Genomic DNA, 25109 nt, shown 5'->3' on the forward strand with positions numbered 1-25109 from the left:
TCACTGTTTGTACCTTTTATTTGAATGTGAAATGTGCAGATCTTGCAGTCTGGAGCCACTATACCTTCTAGCTATTAGCTCTCGCTAATTCATAGCATTATTGTGTTAAGATTATGGCTGTAATTGTAGTGGTATTGGTGCTGTTAATTACTGGAGTAAACGGTTGAAATGGTGCCAGGGCCCATTGTTGGGAGCACAGGCAGAGGGGTTTAAATGGGGTTTTCACCATCTGGGGACATTAAGAGAGGCAAATGTTAGATACAACAGCAGCAAGGCAGTATTAGGAGCCCAGGCCCTCAGGGCTTGCAGACCATATGGATTCAGTACTTTGCATAGACTTTATTCTATATCTAGGCTTTTTTAATCAATGGCAAGCCTGTATAAGGGCATACTTGTGGAATATTCTTAATAAGAAAAGGGTCAAGTATGTTTTTTTATTTTATATTATTTCTTGTGCTGTATCATTTTAAAGTTTTTAAAGGATGGAGTGCTTGTTATGGAAATGATTTAATCCCAAATCCATAACATTTGACTTTACATAAACTTGTTTCGTGTTGAATTTGTCGTATATGCATGATTACACTGTTTCATTTAAGGGGTTTCAAGAATAAGAAATGAAACATTTTCGCTTTTTAAAACAATATTTCCATACCTTTTTTTCTGACTTCATTAGTCCATCTGGATCTTTTGTTTTAATATGGAGGGCTGCTAGCACATCTTTACTTGGGAAGTGAATGCTCAATAACCCCAGACTGTTACCCAGTACAAAAGGTGCCCCTGCTATTCAGCAGTCTGTGTGCATATTGTTTTAATTATTGACTGTATTTTGACTCAGCGTGAAGAGCGCTACTGGAGGCTGAAAGAGAAGAATGTGGGCCCCATGTGGCCTTAAAAAAAACACAGTTGCTTAACAGCAGTAAAACTGCAGAGGGGAAAATGTTTTTGTAAGCCTCTTGTTCCAGCCAGCCCAGCAAAGTGGCTATTTGGTACTTGTGTGCTGCAGGATGGCATACGCGCCCATGTTGAGTGTTGCAGTGAAAGGCAGGCAGTCAAAGCGACCCCCGGGCCTATGTGTAGAATTGAGGCCCGCATAATGAGGGCCAGGGCTTCTCAAGGAGCAGTGAGTAGATAATGCTACATAAACACAGGCAGGGAGGCAGGCTCTGCTTGTCTCCCTCCACTTAATGCATGCAGCCCAAACCACTGCCATTCCTATCTCACACACAACCGGCACAGTGGATCATTAGGTACAAGAGAAAATTGAGCCTAATAGCATCAACAGATGGAACAAAGATGTTACAAATCATTTTCACATACAAGCAAAACAAACAGGAGTGTGTGTGTGTGTGTGGAGGTGGTAGTGTATAAGGGTTAGTTATTTCATGTTTCCAGGGTTATTTATATAAATGCTGTTTATAAAAAAAAAAAACAGCATTTACATTGATGGTAACACAAACTGAATAGCCTTGCTGTATATATTTTTCTGTAATAGTCTCTAGATATAAAATGCCTTGACAAATGCTTTTAATCTTTATATTTATTCTATGTCAGATTAACAGTTTGTTACACTGTCGTTATGAAACCCAATATGCCAACATATACAGTACTATTATTATCTGTTTGTTTAGCAGACGCCTTTATCCAAGGCGATTTACTGAGACTAAGGTGTGTGAACTATGCATCAGCTGCAAAGTCACTTACAACAGCGTCTCACCCATAATACAGAGCACAAGGAGATTAAGTGACTTGCTCAGGGTCACGCAGTGAGTCAGTGAGTGAACCGGGATTTGAACCGGGGACCTCATGGCTACAAGCCCTCCTGGTTACAGCCTTGTATATGAGGGGGTAAATGCTGGAATGGAATAACCAATTATCCAGGTTGTTAAAACAGTCTGAATATTCAAGAAAGTGTGTGCCAAGACATATTATAATTATATACTGTACGATATTAGTAAATGCATTGAAGTTAACTGATTGATACCTAGGCTAGATATTCTGCAGTTAATAGAACAGGGCTGACACAAACGTGTAGGTTGAGCAGAGTCAGCTGAGAGCTGTGCAGTGCTGGTGTAGAGTCCAGTGCTTCCCTTGATGTCCTCCAGGCCTCATATGGGTAATGTGGCCACTGTTCCATAACAAAGGCACCAGTCTTCTTACACTCTTCTTGCATCATTGTCTGCTTTATAGCATATATAAAAAGTGAAATCACCATATAGTATTTGACCTTGGCTCTGCAATATTACCTTATAACATGATAGTGATTTCATGACTTGAATTCCAACAATGAGTGGCTTTTCTTAAGCACAGACACCAAGCTTTCTGAGCAAAAATGCTAAACACTTTCTGCACATTTATCATGGACGCAGTTAGACACAGTTAAACACTAGAAAGATAAAGGTTAGCCTAGATGAACCTATCACCCCCACCCAAACAGGGCTGACACCAGTTCTTAAAGGATTGAGCAAAAACTGTAATTTAGCCATTACAATTGTAATTAAGTGCGGACCTGTTTTTGCATTGATTGGTTGATTGAAGGGCTGATTGATTGATTGATTTGCACACATGTTCATCTTGAACACAAAAGGGTCAGGGAATTTAGAACAGGTGGTGCAGTGTTCAATCTCAAAGTGGCCATCTACACAGTGTTATACAGTATTTGTATGTTAGAGCTAAGACGAGTATGGTAGTGTAACCAGCGTACAAACTACATTCTATCATTCTAACAGACATTCGCTACCATATATTTTTTCTTCTACCAAAAAAGTCTCTCTGCTTATTCCAAAGAGGTATAGTACAGTACTCTTAGTTAAAACCTACCACAGAAATATTTAGTAATATTTTTTAAAAGTTTCTAGTGTACAAATAAAAGACGCACTCTTTTTTTTTTTTTTTGTATTGTATTTATTTTCTTATGTGGTAGGAGCCGGCTCTGTTGAAGATCTTGGAAGAGCTGCCGGAGTATCTATCACAGCATGGCAAGCTGGTCAATAAGAAAAGATTCCCATCATGGAAAAAGTTCCTGGAAACATTCCTCAGTCAAGGTAAGTAACCAGCAAGCAAGCTCTACAGCACATCTCAGCATTAACCTTGAATTATTGAAAAAGAAATTCAGTTCAAGAAGGTGAGGGGCGGCAGAGGAATCTTGTGTACTTACCGTGATGACTGGTCATTTCATTAGTCAACCCATTTACAGTGCCACCCCTTCCCTGTGATGACTGGTCATTTCATTAGTCAACCCATTTACAGTACCACCCCTTCCCTGTGATGACTGGTCATTTCATTAGTCAACCCATTTACAGTACCACCCCTTCCCTGAGATGACTGGTCATTTCATTAGTCAACCCACTTACAGTACCACCCCTTCCCTGTGATGACTGGTCATTTCATTAGTCAACCCATTTACAGTACCACCCCTTCCCTGTGATGACTGGTCATTTCATTAGTCAACCCATTTACAGTACCACCCCTTCCCTGTGATGACTGGTCATTTCATTAGTCAACCCATTTACAGTACCACCCCTTCCCTGAGATGACTGGTCATTTCATTAGTCAACCCATTTACAGTACCACCCCTTCCCTGAGATGACTGGTCATTTCATTAGTCAACCCATTTACAGTACCACCCCTTCCCTGTGATGACTGGTCATTTCATTAGTCAACCCATTTACAGTACCACCCCTTCCCTGAGATGACTGGTCATTTCATTAGTCAACCCATTTACAGTACCACCCCTTCCCTGAGATGACTGGTCATTTCATTAGTCAACCCACTTACAGTACCACCCCTTCCCTGTGATGACTGGTCATTTCATTAGTCAACCCATTTACAGTACCACCCCTTCCCTGAGATGACTGGTCATTTCATTAGTCAGCCCACTTACAGTACCACCCCTTCCCTGAGATGACTGGTCATTTTATTAGTCAACCCATTTACAGTACCACCCCTTCCCTGAGATGACTGGTCATTTCATTAGTCAACCCATTTACAGTACCACCCCTTCCCTGAGATGACTGGTCATTTCATTAGTCAACCCACTTACAGTACCACCCCTTCCCTGAGATGACTGGTCATTTCATTAGTCAACCCATTTACAGTACCACCCCTTCCCTGAGATGACTGGTCATTTCATTAGTCAACCCACTTACAGTACCACCCCTTCCCTGAGATGACTGGTCATTTCATTAGTCAACCCATTTACAGTACCACCCCTTCCCTGAGATGACTGGTCATTTCATTAGTCAACCCACTTACAGTACCACCCCTTCCCTGTGATGACTGGTCATTTTATTAGTCAACCCATTTACAGTACCACCCCTTCCCTGTGATGACTGGTCATTTTATTAGTCAGCGTATTCATTAGAATACAGGGAAATAAACAATCTGAGTCAGTGTAAAATCTCTGTTCAATTTATCGCAGCCTCTAGAATGAGTTCAAACACGGCGGTAATCAATGTTAACCTTCCAGCAAAAGAACCTGTCACTCAGATACATTTACTGTACTCCAGGAGCTTTAGTTCTGGAGGTTGTTTGGGATAAGATTACAGTGTAAGGAACTGCAGGACCCATTTACAGTACCACGCTTTCCCCCAGACTTGTTTTTCTTAAAGAATACTGAGAACAATATATATGAAGATGGGCTTCTCTGTCAGTTACCGCAGATGTGTGAACGGCCTCTTTATACTCCCTGCCCATGCCCTTCTCAATTCTAGGTGGTGTAGTGGAGGCCTGCCCACCTTCAGAAAGCATTACCAACCTGACAGTGGACATGCTGATCGAGCCCAATGGGGAGATGTCGATGGTGTCGTGTGGAGACCAGATCCACGCTGGCACCCCATTAGAATGCTGCGGCACGTCCGTACCCCAATCCTCGGTCGACCCTGACATCCTGCACTCCACGTGCATGCGGATCACAGCGGCCTGTAAATCACGCGGAGTGATGGGTTACCTCTCCATCGACCTCGTGACCTTTATCCATCCCCGCACGCTGGAGCAGCAGGTGAGATGGACAGCAGAAAGCCCCTTCATATATCAGCGGGGTAATAAAGATTGCTCTCCCCCCGGGGGCTGTAAACAAGAGAGAGGCGAAAATAATGCAGAAATGCTATCAAATAAACTGCCACCTCTTATTGTGTCAATAAACTAATCCTCATTTTAAGGGTTACCCTTTGACACGGAGGCAATAGGGAGTATATGTTGGTGTTTCTTTCTGGGTGTTTGCAGGTCTGTTTTAGATGGACTCCCTCAGCTTTTTCTATTGTAGTTAGAGGCAGGCAATTTACACGCATAATGTTACAAGTCTTCTTTACAAATGTATTAATAACCAGCGCTGACAGTATATAACAGTACACTTTTCTTTTTGAGCTTTACAGTATGGCCATGCTGGGCTTTGGAAGAAGCCTCTAATGAATCATTGCGTTTTTATTCATTGTGTTTTATGATGTGCATATTCTTTTTAAATGCATACCAAGTAAAAAAAATTGTTCAGAATTGTAACTAAAACATAAACTTCACTAAAACGCAAATGCAAAAAATGTTGTTGTTCAAAAAAATCGTCAGACACAAGATGTCTATATATTCTCTTTGCCAGTCACAACTCTGTCACAGTACAGTTACCAATACATGCTTTGCATTGTTACATTTTGCTTGAAGTCTGCATTACAAAGTGGTTTGTAGTGGATATTTAAGTTGGAAACAAGGTGAACCACAAATGTGATTTCCTACCAGCCATGGCTCATAACTCCTGCATGTGTTGTGGGTCTCCTGCAGTGTTCCAATGGTGCTCTGTGTCTTTGCTATGAAGCATACAATGAAGTAATTGCAAAGTGTGATTATGTGCTCCTTAGTGAGGTCTGATTCAGAGAAAACACCATCCCAAAGTCCCTGTATGTAAGACAGATTTCCTCTCAGGAGCAGATATGTAGAACATGATGGCTCCCCGGTGACAATAAACACTAGAAACCAATTGAATTAATGAATTGGCAGCTATTAAGGAAACTGTTGAAATGCAAGTCAGAACTGATTTTGAGAACATCAAGACCTGGATTCCAGCTGCTATCGCCGGATATATGTTGTAGGTCTTTTCATCTGGTATAGAATGAAGTGAAATGAAACATAAAGTGCTAATGTATTCCGATGCTGTTAGTGTTTAAAATGCCATCCTGTATATAAACTTGCATACCATTCCATACTGTATATAAACATGTGCATTGCATTGCACTGCGTGAAATGAGGCACAGTTCAAAAGTGTTTGCTCAAGTCAAGCTAGAACCAAATAATGAAGAAATATAGTGTAATAAACACTTTGAATATGTGCCCCCTTTCTTAAACAAGCCGTTTCAGTTGAGCAGTGGGTGTCTAACTGAGGTGCTATGACTGGCCAGACTCAAAGGGGCTGTTTGTGTGCACGATTGTTTTCATTGACACACTCTGTGCCAAATGCACATTTTAGCTTTGTTCATATGTAGGAGAAATCAATAAGCAACTCAATGTTTTTAGACACGCAGTTCCCTCTACAGTCACAATTGAGGTAACCTGGAACAGTATTGTAACCTCATATTATTATTTTAATTGCATGTAGCCTTCAGTGTTTTAAAAAGCTGCGCTCAAATTATTTTCCACTAGAGGGCAGCATTATAAGATAGAATGAATCATGCTGTAAAGCACACTGTAATAAATACAGGAGAAAGTTTGCCGAAATCACCTTAAGTATATATAATAGTAGTTTTATACACAGCAATAGAATAGCGCTTATGAGCAGACCATTAAAAATGCATGTTTAACTTATTATTGATTTTGATTTTGTTGTGCACATTAATCAGAGCCAGTTCTGTTCTAATTGCTGGCTTGCAGTTTGTAGTAATAGCAGAAAGCCTCTGTATGTAATCACCTTTCAGTCTCCACATTCAGCTTGGCTGTGCTGCATGCCTGTTGCTGGGTACAGTGTAGAACGAGGTGAGTGCAAATGAGCTGTAGGTCATTCATTCTGGGGATTCATTGAAAGTTAGAATTAGTGCCCGTAATGCTGAGATCTAATTAAAATGGTTTCCTGTTCAGTAAGCTGCATGTTTGCTCTTTGTCTCATCTGGCTGATGATGTATGCTATAGATTATTTTTTCGAAGGGGGGTTTCAGGTCGGCACTGTGGTGTGGTTATCCTGAACAGCATTCAGACTTTGTTTTGTTATATTTGTTTTTTTAGTTTAAAGTTTAAATATTGCTCTGGGACATATCCACCAAGAAATAGCCTGTATATGTTATATCAGTTAAAAATATAAAAGGGATGTTTGTTTAGTATCTAAATACCAATTCGATATGTAATTTCACTCCTTATTTATAATCCTAGTCTGTTTCAGCTCCTTTGAAATGATACTGAATTAACATTTTAAAAAAGTACCACAAGCCATTAGCAGAAGGATATATATTACAAACCAAATCTAAAAGGCAAAGCAGACGCCACAGATATCTGTGTACAAACAAGTCTGGATTTGAACCTCCATTTGCATTGAAACCTGTTGCTAAAAGCAGTCTTTTTTTAAGGAGTAAAGCGGGTCGCATATGTTTGCCCTTGTAGTCCTGCAGCACATTGTGGAGTAATGGAGCATCAGCTGCTGGATTGCAGCTTTTAATGAAAAAGAAGACAATACAAACAGGTACGATCCAGGGTCGTATTTCAGCAGTCTTTGTTGTGTCTGACAATGAGGCGGGACTGTTTGATTCTTACAGACTTTGTAAAGGGCTCTCTGGAGTCTGTCCATCAGCCTGTGATGGGTATTAACTAGAATGGAGAAAACAGGATCAATATATCTTAATAAATCAGCTTGGCTCTGATTTTGTATTTTTTTGTTATTTTAGTTGATTCCAAGTTAAAGTTACAGTTTCGACACGCAGTTACTATTAGCATTAGGTCTGACGATCAGTGTGGTTTATTTCAGTGTACAGTAGTTGATATTACTTGGATCTATCACCTACACTGTTATTCATTGAAGTGGTTTATTTTTCTTTCTTGATTCAGAAGCAGTAATGTGCACGGATGCACGCAGCATCCACAAAGTGATGTGCTATTTTGAATCTTGTCCCATTTTGTGGTAGTTTATTACATTGTGTGAGCAATGCAAGAGTTACAGTATAGGTATATCTGTGTATACTGTATGTGCTGTGTGTGTCTTAGTCTGGAGCAAAAGCTTAGGAAATCTGGAAGATTGTGAATATAGTTTATTCATCTTGGCAATTTAAACCAAAGCTATCTTTTTTTTATTTATTTTTTACACATATTGTATACTTTAATCAGATTTTTATACTTTTTAAATGCAATAAAGAAAATTGAAATGCAATCCACCAGCAGACAACCTTAAAGAATCTCTATTACAGCACTTTCAGGGATGCGTTTTGTTACGTTATAGGATACTATCAGTAAGCCTTTCAAGATATATCTAGATAATCTTGAGTAAAACGATAAGGATCACCTCTTTAGGTGCTGCTTAGTTCAGCTAACAGTGAGGAATCTTGTGCAACACAAAACAAAGCTCTTAATGTAATGTGCTGTAATAATAGGAGCTCAAGGGTGTCAGTCTTAGCAGCAAAAATAAGCAGGGACGCAAAAAACAAACCCTTCAGATCAGACGTGCTGTAACTGATTGCAGTAAATAGCTGTGACAGATCCTGAAATTTAGCAGAAGAAATACGGCTAAACGCTCATCAAATGTGAGGAGTAAAGGTCGGCAGGCGTTCGCTAGGAGGATGATTTGCATTTGATGGCAGGAGCGTTTAAGTTGACAAATAGGAACCCAGGAAGGCACTGCAGCCACCTGGCAGTTAGTTATTAAGAACTCTTTCAATTGTGATTTATTCCCTACTTTAAAGAGGGCACTGCTATTAAAATATTATTTTGAAATTAGCCCTGTTTTAGAATAAGGCCTTGACAGCGTGACCCCTTAATATCCTTATAATGATGCCATTTACCATTCAGATCTGAAGTCACTCAACGCAAGGTTTGTTTTAGAGTGCTAAGCACTAGGGCAGATCCACGGAGGATACTTCCAGATTCAAACGTAAGCGAAGGTACCATTTTAAAGACCAGGCACACAGTGAAACACTTCTCTTAACAGTAATAAAACAGGGATTCTTTTGTTCTCTGAGATGTATTTTTGGTTGCAGAATGACACTAATAAAATGCTGTGTGTTAAATATACAAGATGTCAGCCCATCTTCTCAATGTAAAATTGCTCCAGCTGGCATTTCTATTATTACCTTTAGGACATGTATATATGCTTTCAACACGCTTATAGTCTCCCATTCCAACGCTATTTTGTTAAACATCTGCATTTGAAATGAGTAAAATATAAATATGAAATGATTGCTTTTGCAGCCTATTATTGTAATAAAAACCCAAAAATAAGCTACAAATGAAATATAAATTAAAAAAAAAAAGTTTGTTTCTTAATAATACATTTTATTAATTCTGACATTCATATTTCGGCTTCGGTGGTCTCCCAGTACACTAAGAGTCGCTGCATGTGTGAATTTGCATTCCATTGCAGGGTTTACACTTGTTCAATCCTCCAGGTGTGGGCCACTGATCTGGACTTGTGCTACAGTGACCAGCTGTCCATGACCCAGCTGATGCTGCTGATGACGAGGGGGAGGCTGGACTACCGCTCCAGTCAGCTGGAGGTCCCAGCGCCCGCCAGGGATGTGAAACAGCCTCGCCGGCTCGGAGAGGAGGCAGCGATGGTACGTGTGCATTAACTGCAGCTCAGGTTACCTCAGCCATGAAGAATGTTTCAGAACCCAGTTTCTCATTACAATCACAAATTAATTACAAGTCATTACAGAGCTGTTATATTCCTCTGTATGTCGCCGAGGTTAAATATGGATGGCATAATTAATGCTTGTTATGGATATCCCAAAGAACTATTAAGGAACGGCTTTTTCTTTAAATGATTATTATAGCAGGGTTTTTGTTGCTTTTTATATCTGGACTTTATATTCAGTAGATGCATACAGCCTTATCCCAGCTTCCATTACTGGGCTGCTTAAAACTGGCTCCAATTGGTACTGACTTGGCAAAGTTGCCAGTCTTTGTGTATATGAGACCCCAGGTGGAATAGAAAGAAAACGATGCTCATGTGACTGTAAGAGACTATTAATCTCATATACTGTATAACATATTCATACATGTCTGCTCCTTTAAATATTGTTTACAAGCTACCATGGTCTCAAAGAATAAAGTGTTTGGCTTACTGCCAATAGAAAACCTCTAAACTAAACAATTTAATGAGCTGGCCTCGGTTCAGCCATAACAGCAGTCTCTACGGCATGTTGTTAAGAGGGGAGCAGAACACTTGTTTACCTTGTTAAGCAGGGAAAACAGAATCCTTCTGTTTAAACTGCATTAAAATAACATGCAGCTGTGGGTTAGCTACTGTATTAATATCAATCGAGAGACGGGTCTGTCTTGAAAGGTTCATCGTTATCAAAACATCTTGTCAATCATCAATCCCTACATGTCTACTGTACTAAGCACTGCAAATTCGAATATTCTGGTCTTAGAAATGCAATTGATCTTACCCACCCTTCTATGTCACTTAACATTTCAAAAATGTACCCCCTATAATAAAAACATTAACAAAAAAACATCTGTTTCGTTAAATACTATTACTACTGTAATTATGTACCAACCCAATCAGCCAGTGGATGCAGAATACATTATCATTCTGATAGATGGAACTAAATAATCAACACATTAATAATTCATACAGCAATTCATTATGCATGTGTATGCAGACTTTGCAGCTGAAATAAGCACCTCATCAACCTGAGGCCAGTCCTTAAACAATAGTACTCCATTATTAGTGGCGAACTCAAGTTTACGCTTGTTAAGCTGCTACTTGTATTATTTTATCAAACATTCATTTCGTTTCAGCCTCGTGCTCAATACAACAGATTTCACAGGCTCCTCTTTTTTAAAGTTAATGGTTTTAGCAGTGGGTGTTATTAACTATCAATATTACAAACATGATTAAATCTCAGGCAGACTTGTTTTTATTGTTATGCAAGAATTTCAAGTATGCCAACTTAAATGTGTCACCAATAAAATGAATTACAGACTGTTCAAGTAATGCTGTTCTGTTACTGTAAATATACAGCACTTCATTGAATGCAATAATAACAATATTAATAATAGAAAGCGTTTTTATTCTTAATAGAGACCTCTGCAATTTAACCCATTTTTGCGAGGTGTTTGTTACTATGTTGATCTATTTTTTTTCAATTGCATGTTGTAGTAAAGACTTTGATTAATCAATTTCCACAATAGCACATACATAATATACTTCAAATTGGACTACCACTAAAAGTACAGAAAAATCTGAAAACTCCCCATTGAGTAAAAACAAACAAACAAAAAAAAACTGTGAATGTATCTAAATGAGGAATTATTTATAGAGCTTTTCAGACTTTTTTGTTTTCTGATTGCTTGTACATGAAAAATATAACATTTGGTTATAAATATGCTTCTTTTTTGACTACCAGTAACTGTAATGGTGCTTGTGTTGTCGTTGCCAGCCTCCGACAGTCACAAGCCACTATGCCGTGATGAGCACCCAGCTGAGGCACACCAACCTGGCCATGGTGCACTACAGTGTGTTCTTTCAGATGTGCAAGGCACAAGGAGTGGGGTTTGATATCAAGGTAACAGAGAAGGGAACATTTCCATGATCATCAACGTGATGTCATAAGCTATTCTACCACTGCATAAACAAAAACTACCTTTACCTGATCAATTATTGAGCCAGATGTATATTTAAAAAGCTCAGCCGCGCAGTCCCGCGTTCTTTTATTTGTTTTATGAATATTTCATTAAATAAACACGATATCTGACACTGTGCGCCATAGCTTCAGACACCCCAGACATCTATGTCATAGTGATAAACAGGAGCTAGCAAACAAAGGTCATATAACTGCTCTTACCACACTCTGCAGGCAAGAAGCCTTTAACGGTATCATGGGAGCATTTTAAGGTTAATGCTACCAGTACGTTGAGGAACAATATGACATGGAGTTCTGTGAAATAAAATACTTGTTTCTGTAAACTATTTGAGTTGATCTAATGCTGTGCACATTGATGCCAATGCTCAGACTGACCCCAGTTGATGTTTATTTTTTTGTTGTTGTTTTTTTTCACACTCAGGTAGCACTTGCTTTAGGAGAGTAAGACAAGCCACCAAAAAGAGCAAAAACAGTGTTTTGCAAACAAAAGCTGAACAAATATGTCAAAGCACAAAATACTGCAGTTCCTAGAAATATATATGATATATCACTGTGGAGTGGATTCCAAATGTATCAGTAGAATTTTCCCAAAAGAACACTGTGGCAGCCAACAGAGAGCAATACAACCTAATCAAGAATAAATGGATTTGGTTCTACAGGACGTTTGATTTCAGGATTTTCCTTTTATTTTGTTGTTTCCAGGAAAGGCAAGGGACGCTGTTTATACTCCACGACAGCCACAAAAGACAGAGCCTGGGGATGATGTAAGTAGAGAGATTGCCCAATCAAATGTTTCCTCATCCAGGATGATGAATGTGAGCCTTCAGTAAAGTTAATGATAGTTGGCAGTGTTGCAGACCTGTATTTATTTTGTAACAAACAAAATACTGTCCCAGTCAGACAGCACCCCAAATCTGATTTATAGCATAGCAATGAGCTAATTCCATCTTTTACCACTGATCTGCTCTGTAATAACTTCTGGAAGCAGGTGTCAAGGCAAAGGCAGGTTTTCTGAGAGGAATAAAACTAAACTTGGTTGTTAAATTATTGAAGTAGTTTCTTAACACTTTGTGTGCCGATGTTTGTGTAGACGCTGCGTGGTTATTTGTGAGCCCGTGCACAGCTGATTGTGTGGAGCAGATCCGGTATCTTCTTTTGAGCGATTAGCTCAGGCCAGGCTCCTGAGTGGCTTCTTTCCAACTCAGATGTGCAACCCAGCCATAGATTAGAAATGTGTCAGAGGAGAACACTGGTTCTTAATTGGTGTACAAATCGCATACAAGCTTATATGACCTCACATATTTGAAGTGCTTGATAAAGGGTCATGTTGCTCTAACTTTGAATCACAAAGCAGATTTTAGAAAGTCTGCTAGCCCATGCTCAGTGCAAAGGGTACCAGTTATTCTGTATGCATATTGTCAATCTTGATTGTAAACAGGACAATGTATTCAGTGTGCCAGGGGACTTGCAGCACTGTGTGGGTAACTTCATGAACTTAAGCTGATTCACACATATCAATAAGTCTTCCAGGACTGTTTGGGCAGCGTTGCCAGATTGTCTGTGCAGAGCAACCAGAACTGGAGAAGTCTCAGAGCAGGCTGCATGATGCAAGGTTTTAATGTCTTATTGTGTCTAAACTTTATATGGTGTGTGACACTCAACAAAAACCACAAGCTTCCTTTGAAAGGAAGGATAATAAAATGAGAAGCATTGTCCTACCACAGCAATGGACCGTGGGGCCTGACGAATAATCCCATTGGTATGCTGCGGTGATTTGATTAATAAAAGATATTTATTACACAAATCCTTGTGTTGACAAGTTAAAATAGTACCTCATCTTTCATTTTCCCCTGAAGATTGCTGCCGTGTAAGGTTGGAAATACTCATTAAATTCCTTCAGCACATCTTTCCCGAATGAGAGGGTGATTGTTTTTTAAGCATGCAAGGGGAATCATTAGTAAACTCATTTGTTTGGATATCATTAACAGAACAATTGGGGAGGATCTCCAGGGGGCCCTCATGACCTTTGCTCGCAATCTCTCCATCATTCATCAAGAAATATCAGCGCCTAATATGCAAGGCGAGACCAATTTTAAGGTAAGGTGTTAATTAACTAACGATCCCAGTTCATTTTCTATAATACACAACAACTGGATTACCGATATGTCATTTGTTAAACAATTTTGTTAAGGCATTATAATTAGGGTTAAGTATAACTCAAGATTTCTTTTTTTGTTTGTTTGTTTAATATATTTTTGACTACTTTTCTTTACTATTATGGAACTTCTGTAGTGAATTGTTCACTTTTGGGTTGATTTGAATCTCATTGTTCATTGATCAAATCTATTATGAGATCTTTTTTTTTCCACTAAATATAGAAGCATTCTGAGCACCAATTTTCGTATTGTTTTCGTTTTAATTATTGAATGGTGAGTATAAACAGCATGCATGTCAAGGGATCTAACCTCTTTCTAATTCTAGGGTCCATGAATAAATAACCAATTGGTGTGAACGGGGGTCATAAATAATATTTCTTCATTAGCTGTGTGTTACTTCTCTGAAGAAGACATACAAAAATGGATTTATTTTAAAGTGAAAAGATTTGAATTGATTACTGTAAATATGCAATTAAAATCAGATAATAGCTTTGTTTTTAAATACAGCACTCTTACAAACACAGCACTTCCAGTTGCAAGATGCATTATCATCAGGGGGCAATTTTGTAGGGAAAACTGTCACCAGAGAACTTAAAATGCAAATGAGGAACCTAGAGCAGGGGCTGTTGCCTCAGACACCTCTCCATACTGTAAAGTACATGAGACTGTGAGCAAGCTGAAGGTGATGCGGGTTCTGTTACTCACCTGGAAGGCTGTTTGTTGCCCAGTCAGTGACCAGTGTGAGGATGTGATTTCATGTTTTGGATGTTTTTTTTTTCAGTTGGATTCATTTGTATTAAAATGTTGTTACAGTTAAATGTTGAATAATGTTTCTGTGTATCTGCATCGCAGGGTATAATCAATGACATTGAAGGAATCCTGGGAGTTACAATTGAAAACCAGGCCAGGTCTGCAGACGAACGGCTACATGAGTTCACCAGAAAACAAAAAAAAAAAGTTTGTATGAGTGTGTGTAACAACAGAACTTTAACCATAAAATTAAATTAAAACTTCTGATTCAAATCTTTATACTAATAACAGATCAACAATTGTGTGTGTGTATGTATGTGTATATATATATATATATATATATATATATATATATATATATATATATATATATATATATATATATATATAAACACACAAACAAACAAACAGATAAAGAAGTGACTAACTTTAGGTAAATATGTATAGTTTAAAATGTACTGGTGAATAAAAAAAATACATGTTCAAATGTGGTCTCTGTATTTATTATAATTTAATAAAGTGACTGAAATATATTAGAAGGCTGTGTAAAAAAAAAAACTTGCACTTTGTTATGATACCTTGAGAAACCGTTTTGGTAAAAAAAAAAGGGGGGGGGGGGGGGGGGGTATCAATATTTTAATCTGCTTTTTAGAACTGGAATATGTTTTTCAAAACTCATCTGTGCCAGGGGAAGGCAAGTCGGGTTAGGAGCACAGTAAGCTTGGGTCCCGACTGCTAAACTACATCTGGGGACTGTCGCCTTCCTGCTAAAGTAGAGTGCGCAAAAACCCTACAATACAAGAAACAGACACCTAGGAATTATAGTTCAGTCTGAGACTGAGAAATACTGTCGGATACTGTTCGTTTCACGAAGAAGGCTAAGGCTATACAAACTGTCCCAAAGGTTTCATAAGCTGTGGGAGAAACTGGCTGTTTCTTAGCGAAAGTACATTACTGCAACCGAATATCACTCAGCGTTTCATACTTAGGTGTTCTGTAATACTGGTTGGTAGTACTATACTGTACTCTGTCGAGCTAAAGGTTGGTTTACTATTAAAAAACAGAATTGCGTTAATGTTTTAAAAGACATTCAACTAGGAACTAAAATGACTTCCAAGAATGTTTCTCTCCGGAATTATAAATGCAGGACGGCACCTGCAGTTTAAAGGTGAGTGAAATGGTATAGAAATGACATCTGAAACATGAAATTAAATAAATACATCGCTAGTTAAAGACCTGATATGCACAGTACAATCTCTATAAACTACATATTTCTGTATTTTGTACTTGCTACAAAATATTTTTAACCGGAATCGATGTTGTAAAGTTAAAAATGTAAAACATATCTATTGATACAAATAGAGAAGCTCTAGCTTTCTAGTATTCTTTGTTTGATGCGTTATAAACTGATTAAATTGTAGAGCTCGATTGTTTGTTTTTTTAATGGAAGTTAGTCTGAAACAAAAACGTTGTGTAAGGGTAAGACAAATAACTGCTTTTTACGGAGATTATTTGCAGTTGTCCAAGACATGCATAAACACATGAAAAAAAAAAAAATCCCATATTGCTTTACATACATGAAATAGATAAAAAGCGTCCATCGCCGCCCTGACATGTTTGCAAGGGGGTTACACCTGCAGCAGAGGCGGCTTCCCTTCTCGACCTCGTTTTGCGTCAGCTACAGCGCCGTGGAGAATGACCAGTTTGGACTGTTACATTTTAATTGGCCGGTGCAGGGGGCCAACTATCACTTACTGAGGACCGGGTGCTTCCCTTTCATCAAGTACCACTGCTCCAAAGCACCCTGGCAGGACTTAGAATTTGAAAACAAGTTCTTTACAGCTTTAAAAGTTATTAATTTAGGTGAGTATCTGTCCTGGGGGTAAAACGTTTTTTTGGTAAACATTTTTATTGTAAAAATTTTATAATGACAGTTTTATAAAGGGAGTTTTATCTACACAAAATCTGAAGTAAATAGTAGTCTTTCCTCATGGTACCTTTTTAATTACAAGAAATGACTTCCAGTTTTTTGTATTCATTAATGTCATATCATGTGCATTGATTTTGTTGAGTTCAGTCCCTTTGTATTATTGCATTCCAATCAGTACTTATTACCCATGGCCCTGTGTATTCTGAGGACAGTAAGCATGACCCCGTGGCCCAATCTAAAGTTGAGAAGGAGCGTTAACCCTGGCCAAATTCCAGAGCATGTCAAAATAAACTGTGGCCCTGACAATTACATTCCAAACCAAAAAGGAAATCTATCCTGTAGTAAATTCTCTTTATAAAATGCCTATGGCCAGTGTAGCGCAATTCCCATTCCATTACTTCAGAAGTGTGTGTCTGCGTGTTTCTTGCTGTCTCAGGTAATAATTTACGGAAGAGCAATTAAATAGATCAGTCACAGCCAGGAAGTGAAACTTGGTATGCTTTCTACAGTACAGAATTGAGGTGACATGATAAAATGTAACTTGGGTAGGTAATGTCATACTATGGGCAGTTCTTGATTACCCTGCCAGGCCCTTTTTCATGACCTTCTTGAATACAGTCACCTGGGGTTTCTCGCTGAATAATCCAGGTGATGCTTCAGGACTTGAACCCAGAGTTTTTGTTTTTCTTCTGTTTTCAGGGCAAGAGGTTAGAAGCAACTGGCATCTTTAATATCATAAGTTTCATAACTCTGTGTACAGTTCCAGTATCGTGTGTTTATATAAGGCTTTTCTGATTGGTTACAGGCATTCCCAATATGTTAATGTTTAAATGCGTTTAATACAGAACCCAACACCCTGAATCCCTACTGTGCTTTTTCTTTCAGGTATCCCTACTTTAGCATATGGCATCGGCTCTTGGATTGTCGCAACAGTGCCCGAGACTGTGCACACAAGTTCAGGCCCTGTCACTGTGTATTTTGCCTATAAAGAGGATGAAGGTGCTATGTTTTAACTAGGCATAATAGAAAAGGTATCTGCTATTGTTGTACATGTTGTAATGTACATGATCCTGATGTATTTATTGAATTTGCAATAAATCACAAATGTTTAAGATATTTCTGTGTTGTTTGGGGTTTTTTACCGTCTTTGTTTTTTCACAGTTCCATAATTCACAAGTTTGCTTAATTTCCAGTTTGGAGATGTTGACGGCACATGTGCTTCTATATACGTCACTGTAAAGGAGCCCTTCACCAATTCACTGATTTCAATATTTCACAATTATTTGATGTGTAAGTCAATACTAATTTAATGACGAAATATTTAGAAGCTAAATAAAAAATTAAACAGTTCTTCGTTAGTCAGAGGAAACGCTGAATTCTTCTCTTTTTTTCTCCCCCCCGGGTAACGTATGAAGTTAAATAACTGCAGCTCATATATTTAAAAGTCAAATAGTGCTCATTCACTGCCAAGCGTCCCTGTCAATATTGCACTGTGGAGGTCTGGCCTGAACACAAGGCTGATAAAATGGTTTTTAATTACCAGACAGTGAATGTAGCCTTTTACTGGGAGCACACCTCCAGTCAGCCCTGTGCGTTTGATTTCTGATAATGCACACTGCTGATTTTGCTTACCTGTTACTCAATACAAACAGACAGTCGGGGGCCCCCTGACCATAGCATGATGTACTAGCATCCTTGGAGAGCCTCTTTGACAAACTACTCTATTGATCACTGCAGTGTTGTGCTGCTCAAAGCATTAATCGGGGTCTTGATTTCGCTCTGTGTAACAATTAAGCAAAAGTAATAATTTCTTGTATTACATGAAAATCAATGGACCTCTTGCTCCTCTGGAGTTGATCATGGTGAGGGATGGGCCAGGGCCTAGGCAAGGTCAAGGGTTGAAATGTAATGATATTATTCATAGGATTAGTATTGAAAACCGGATTTGTTGTCACCCGGCTCCGGGGAAGCAGCAGCAGACTGGCTGTGATAAAGTGGGTTGTTTTTAATAGGAGGTGTCGACAGTCTCCCAGGGCCATGTAAGTTAATTGCTGATGAGATTGTTTGCTTCACGCGCAAAACAGGAAGGGGAGGACAAGACAAGTGCAAATCATTTTTCAATGGGGCTGAGATTAACGAGCGCTTATTAAAAGTGCCCTGATTGATCAGTTAGGCTCTTGTTGGATTAGTTTGTTTTGGCCTGGATTTAAAGTAATGCAATACTAGACTCTAGACAATACTAGAGAATTAGAAGGATATTTTAAACCAGTTTTGGTTAATTGTGCCACACCATCATTTTGGTAAATCAAAAGGTGTACAGTATTACCACAATGATATGCTTCAGGTGGTGGGATTTTTTTTTTAAGCCAAACAGGTTACATGTTTAATAGGACAGAATATGCCTGTGAAAAATCAGTCCTGAAGACATTGGTCAGTATATACACTAACACCTCCTGCTGGACACCTTAGGTATGTTTGTAATTAAAAACATGTGACCAGGTAAGAATGGTTTGAGATGACACACCTTGTTTCCCAGAGTGTCTTAAGTAGGTTACAGTATGAAACTGTACAGTACAAACAACAATTAGCACATTAATTACAGCTCATTAAAGTAAAAGAAAACCCACTGCAAACAGTGCCATTCAATCTCACTCAACAGAGAGATCTGGATATTATTATCGGCAGGCAGATCACAATAGCAAGGTATTTCACTACTCGCCCATCTCTATTATCTCCATGGTATTTGCCACATGCACAAAATTCATTGCATTGTATATAGGAATGTTGCTCAACAGGCATCCAGTTAGCCTTGGCATAGTCTTTGTTAGCTCTGCCAATTAACATTCACCAGTCACAATAACCTACAGTCACAGTACACAGAAAAACCTTGCAACACTGTCATTGGAAAGCTGTATAGCTTTAAAATAAACGCAGCGGCAAGGTTCTGGTCAAAAGGAAAAATGGACTGTTAGTGGCCCCCTGGGGCTTTACTGCAAAGGAGCAGGTAAGCAAATAAGTTTAATGGTGGTCAACAGCTCTGCAAGATCGGCTCGTCAAGGGACCAGCGATGCTGAGCCTGTGCTCAAGTGCACTTGTTTGCCATTGACAAAACTTACAGAACAATTAAGCGAGCATAAGGAGTTTTCATTTTACATGAACAGAATAAAAAACAAAAAGAGCGATACAAACTGCAACGAAACGGTGTGCGAATTGGCTCATTAAATAGCTGAATGTGAATTTGTTTCCTTCTTCAAGTAAATTAGCTGTGCATGTAGTGTATGCACTGAGTTAGTGGTGAAATTAGTCAAGGCCTGTGTTCAATTGCTGAATCTCAGACAAAACAATCCGCACGCAGGTATGATGAAATGCTTCCTTTTGATTTTTTGAGGTGAAGAAGTTACTGGTATTCTGTTATGTCACCTCATCCTATGTGGCTGAAAGGTACAATGTCCGACTCAGAGATGTAGATAAATAATTTGTGAAACAAGCCACTACCGGTATGTGTGTATTGATGTTTGGTTTCATATTTAAGCTGTGTTCAGCTGTCCTTTATGTGGGGCACAATAATACAATTATTATCCAGGTAGTCACTGCTTAATTATCCACTGGCATGCTTTCTGATATATACTGAGAGTGAAGTATGCCCAGAGAATAGCACAGGGCAGGCACGGCCAGTAGCTTTGTTTAATGTCAATTAAAGGCTGATGCAAATAAGTGAAATCCTACCCTAAACCGAGATGATCACGTTGCACACTTAATCAGCACTCTCCATGCAAGCGGTATTGACTGTTAGGAGCACATTAGCCTAAACAGCTGCTTAGCATTACACATAACCCAGGTCAACAGTCTAGGGTATCAGAGCTGAAAACATGCTACTGTAAATTAACGGAAAATGTAACTGCACTTTGCTGAAGGATCAATGTCCTTTAAGGTCCATACAATCAAACCTTGTCGCAGTGATTGAGGCTCTTAATTGCCTTTCAAAGACAAGGTGGTAATCAACATAGGTTTAAGTGCTCTTTCTTGCAAGTTCAATTACATGCTAATGGCCTGTGCCAAGCAGGAATCTTTAAATACTAATACTGTTTAAATCTTATGGAAGTAATGAAAAATATCTTCAGCCCTTCAATCCATAGAACCCAGACCTTAATCACTACTTTTTACTTTTATACCACTGATGAATTTCACCAGAGAGTGTAGGTGCTTTAAAACAATGAATATTATAATTAACCTGTTGCCTCCTATTGATTTGTTTTTCTAATTCCACATTTTGATAAATGTATGTACTGTAGGCGATATGGGATTGGCACAATAATACTGCGAAGGCCCCTTTCATTGTAGACTTTAATTCATTGGTTTCTTTTAAACTTATAAAGAAGAAACAAGAATAGTTCTGTTGTCTATTTCTTTTCTATGCATTTTATCCCAATGCAAGATGCAACATTTCTTTTTCAGGGACACGTGGTTTTCAATATAAAATATGGTTGTGGATTTACTATGATTTGGGATTTTTCTATGAATTAACTACACATGGTTTCTGCATATTTCTTAAGAATTCTTCTGAGCTAGGTATTGATGATCATACATTTGACTTGTGGTTTGCGTATTCTGCTTTACTACCTCTTTTTAATTATTGGGAGGGTATTGGATTTTGCAGTTTGTAATGACTTTTCTTGAACTCTGATTGCCTGCCTAAATGGTTGGAGGCGTTGCAGGTAAACCCCCCTGCGGAGGTGAGTCCCGTCACACGCTGGTAACGTGAAGCCCGGGGGGAGATGGTTACAGGATGATCAGGTCAATAGCTGGGTCTGACAGAATATCAGCTCTTGGATCAGAAGATGAACACCTACAACTTGATGATCTGCCTCTAGTCACATGGATAAAACAAATAATTTTAAAGAGTAATTAAAGGTTATATGGGGAGGTGGGAAAAATCCTGCCCAAATGAGCCCTAACCCAAACAATGCACCCTGACCCAGTACCCAGTCATGTTTGCGAAGGTCCCCATAAAGGTAACTATTTTTGGATTCTTTACAGAGAAGTTCCCATGAGAATACCTGCAGTTATTGTTGATATTTTTATTATTATTATTATTATTATTATTATTATTATTATTATTATTATTATTATTATTATTGGTGGTGGTGTTGTTTTTGTCTTCTTCTTCTTCTTCTTCTTCTTCTTCTTCTTCTTCTTCTTCTTCTATTCTGCTATTATTTCATGACCTGGAAATTGTACCCCAGCCTCCACAGAAGGAAACTGCTTCTGATTGTTTCTGCAAAGACACTTGAATTATTAAACAAAAAGCTCAACGCACCGTTACAGCTGTGATGCTTGTGGCTGCTTCCCGTTACTGAATTTGATTTCTATGAACCTTACATCCCCTGTAAGACCATAAATTGCTAGTTTGCATATGTGATCGAAAAATAAAAATATGATTTCTGGAAGCATATTTATAAGATAAATGTACATACAGCCGAGCCATTTTATAGTCAGTGATTCACGAGCCGAGTGCCGTAGTCCTTGCAAATAATCAATTATTTAGTGAGAAAAATCATATTAATTTTGTTGTAACTCAAAAATGTATAGGCTGGTCGAAACAATTACTGTACATCACCCCTGAAGCTGTTAGGGTAAGATTCATCATTAATATTACACAGACCAAACCATGTGCCTTAGTCTTAATACTGATGTGGAAAGCAATACTGGGAAGCCTACAGTCTGTATAAAACGATTGTTTTAGGCTACTGATTATTGATTATTGATTATTAGTGCACTGCTGGGCAGTTGCACACAGCTTTGACGCAAGTAAGATGTCTAAGCTCTCTGGGTGTCTTCTGTAAAACGTTCTCCTTTTTATTTCTGTTTTGCTTACTTAGCAATAACACAGATTGAATGTAGAAGCTTCCACCACAATAAGTAATACCAGTAACAAGTCTATTTTGGGTTATAATTTAGCTATTTTTTAATTGGTCGTACACAGCGCTGGGTGATGCATGTTTTGTACTAAACCTAGTACTATACTAGTTTATTTAAATCTATAATTGGTCACCAGCAAAAAACAAAACAAAACCAAAAAAAAACACAGGGTTACAGCGAGGTTAATTAAATAAACTTGCTTAATAAAAGTGATTTATTAATATCATCAGTCGTGCATGCATGAGAATGTCTATTTAAATGCCAAGGTCAGAACATCTAAATGAATGAGATTTATATATTCAGATGCATTGTCATGCTCTTTCTCTGAGGTGTGAGACTGCTAAAATTGACGTCAACAAGTTCCTAAACTGAAACAGTTTCACGCCAAATGAGTTAAACTTGACAAGGCTAGTATTACTATAGTGGAGGAAAATGTGTGGTAACAACCTGCGTGCCCCTCACCAATATGGCTTCCACTGCACCGTTTTCTCTCTGATGTCATTCTTGTAAGTTTTGTTTCCGGGTTGTGATTAAAAACTTCCTGTATACTTCCTGTATATTTTTTACAGTGAACCAGTTAGAAATCGAAGTAATATATGTTTGGACGAAAGAAATAGAGAAAACTAAACAAAAACAAATTCGGTTTAAGATTGATGTGCGAAATTTGTTTGCTTCGCTAAAAGTTTGCCAGCTTATTCCAGGTCTCCTAATGGGAAAGGGGAAATAAAAGAGGATGCATGTGGTAATAATAATGGACACTAGTCGTATCTGTTATTAATATTAAAAGTCGCAGTAACGATGAGATCTGGTTGTTATGATTTTGCTCGTTTTTGATAATTTTAATGAAATGGCAAACCAGGTGTTAGTCATTCGAATTAGAATCCCAGACGGCGGCGACGTGGATTGGACTGTGCACTGCGTTTCACAGCTCATGTTCCGAGACGTCCTGGTGAGTAAAACACAACTAATCACACACTGTAAATTAAACAGAGTCGCTTGCACTTATTAACAAAACGTCCAAACAAAATGCTACAGGTTATCAGTATTAGAAATATGCGTATGTTATAGAAACAGAGTTGTGTTACTCCATTATTGATGGACATGCCAGTTTCACAATTAGTGGTGCATCTTCATCCTCTATATACCAAGGGTTCAAGTGCGAGTATAAATATTTGCTAATGGAGCTGTACTGAAAGAGGCGCTGTGAAATCATCCATCCAGTATGTGCAAGTGCCATGCATGCTGTAATTTAAAATGTCCTTCGTTTTAAAACAGCAATAGTAACCCTGTAATGTTAGAAATGTGTACCTTGTCAAATAGGCTAAATGGCTACACCATGAAATGGCAGGACTTTTACAGTCAGCAGTGTGCTTGATATAACTTTTTATTTTTTTTTACTTTTAGGATGTGATTAGCCAGGTCTTACCTGACGCAACAACCACAGCTTTTGAATGTGAGTACAGTCTTAAGAGTGGTTAGAAGTGCCTGCACCAATAAGATGTTCAAATTACCTGTAGACTGTAATTTAATATAGTTAGGAGAACAGCATCACATTAACCAGGCTTCTGATATTGTATAGTAAATGGCCAGTTTGCTAATAATAATAATAATATTATTTTACAGAAGTGCTTGTTTATAGAGTCACAGAAACAGTAAAACATCCAAACAAGAAAACAGTCCAATAACAGTATGTGTGCGCTGTCTTCATAACAGATGAGGATGAGGATGGCGATCGAATCACAGTGAGAAGTGATGAAGAAATGAAAGCCATGCTGTCATATGTAGGTAACATTTTATTGTCTGTAAAGAAATCTGGAAGATATATCTATCAATATGTATATTCAAAAGCTATGAGTAATGTCTTCTGCAAAGAGTGCTGCTGACTTAATTCTTTCTTAAAGTGTTAAGGTGTACGTATGGTTAAGATAATCTATACTTCCAGTGTCCCCCTGCATAGGTAATCTAAAGCACTGGAGCCAGTGCTGTCATCAATCTAAACCAGAACCAAAAAAAAACTAGGGGGGGTGGTCTGGACAGACATACAAAGCAACAGGTGGAGGGGTTAAAGGATTCAGGAGAGAGGATTGTTAGCTGAAGTTTTCTGTCCTGCCCCAAATGGTATACAGAATGTAAACACTTATTTCCCTGTTCCAGATGCATTGTGCATTCTTCTGTAGTCTTTAACTCTTCCTCACCAGTGAGCATGCATCCACTTGTGCTGGTTTGAAGGGGCTCAGTGATGTCATGGGTTTTTATTACCTGTTGTAAGGTACTTTACTGACTTCCTGTTTTCAAGCTGCTGTTGCTCCTGCAGGACTCCAGCTGGTCTTTAGGTATCTTAACATCTCATCTCGGGGGATCTGGACTTATATTGCACCTTTGTGACAGCTGTATACTATTGTTTGGAAATGTAGTTCTTTTGGTGCTTGCTAGGCTCCCACAAAAATACACCACTTAATGGTCAGCATAACTCTTTGTAAAAGAAAGAATGCAGTTTGAAAAATTAAATTGAGTTGTCATGCAATTAAAAAACAAAAACAAAAAAAAACAATTAGCTGGATCTCAGTACGGCATCACCTGATCACAGTG

The 25109-nt window shown here is 38.5% G+C and overlaps 3 protein-coding genes across 3 annotated transcripts in view; all 3 read left to right on the top strand.

Moving 5' to 3' along the window:
• The window catches only part of LOC117429337 (IQ domain-containing protein H-like), a 31960-nt gene extending 16974 nt beyond the window's left edge, over nt 1–14986 (top strand). Inside the window, 7 exon segments of the mRNA XM_034048713.3 lie at nt 2921–3041; nt 4710–4996; nt 9561–9728; nt 11562–11687; nt 12468–12529; nt 13754–13862; nt 14774–14986. Coding sequence (XP_033904604.3) covers nt 2921–3041; nt 4710–4996; nt 9561–9728; nt 11562–11687; nt 12468–12529; nt 13754–13862; nt 14774–14929 — 1029 coding nt within the window. The 3' untranslated portion in view covers nt 14930–14986.
• Nucleotides 14987–15364: 378 nt separating this feature from the next.
• On the top strand, nt 15365–17717 carry LOC117428531 (uncharacterized protein C15orf61-like). The gene is made up of 3 exons (XM_058999268.1): nt 15365–15839; nt 16258–16534; nt 17487–17717. Exons 1-3 carry the CDS (start codon nt 15813–15815, stop codon nt 17612–17614), a joined length of 432 nt encoding a protein of 143 aa, XP_058855251.1. The 5' UTR covers nt 15365–15812; the 3' UTR covers nt 17615–17717.
• A 5340-nt stretch (nt 17718–23057) lies between these two features.
• The window catches only part of map2k5 (mitogen-activated protein kinase kinase 5), a 70760-nt gene continuing 68708 nt past the window's right edge, over nt 23058–25109 (top strand). The window contains exons 1-3 of the mRNA XM_034049330.3: nt 23058–23469; nt 23925–23973; nt 24234–24301. Of these exons, the coding sequence (XP_033905221.1) occupies nt 23335–23469; nt 23925–23973; nt 24234–24301 (252 nt within the window). The 5' untranslated portion in view covers nt 23058–23334. The remainder of the gene's footprint in view (nt 23470–23924; nt 23974–24233; nt 24302–25109) is intronic.

This window comes from Acipenser ruthenus, chromosome 24 (genome assembly GCF_902713425.1).
Source record: "Acipenser ruthenus chromosome 24, fAciRut3.2 maternal haplotype, whole genome shotgun sequence".
NCBI classification, from domain to species: Eukaryota; Metazoa; Chordata; class Actinopteri; order Acipenseriformes; family Acipenseridae; genus Acipenser; species Acipenser ruthenus.

Excerpts from the sequence above, each read along its gene's own strand:
- LOC117428531 (XM_058999268.1), top strand. The coding sequence starts at position 15,813 with ATGCAGGACGGCACCTGCAGTTTAAAG. Across the intron at positions 15,840-16,257 it reads ACGGCACCTGCAGTTTAAAG|ATAAAAAGCGTCCATCGCCG; the intron begins GTGAGTGAAATG and ends TACATGAAATAG. Across the intron at positions 16,535-17,486 it reads TTTAAAAGTTATTAATTTAG|GTATCCCTACTTTAGCATAT; the intron begins GTGAGTATCTGT and ends TTTTTCTTTCAG.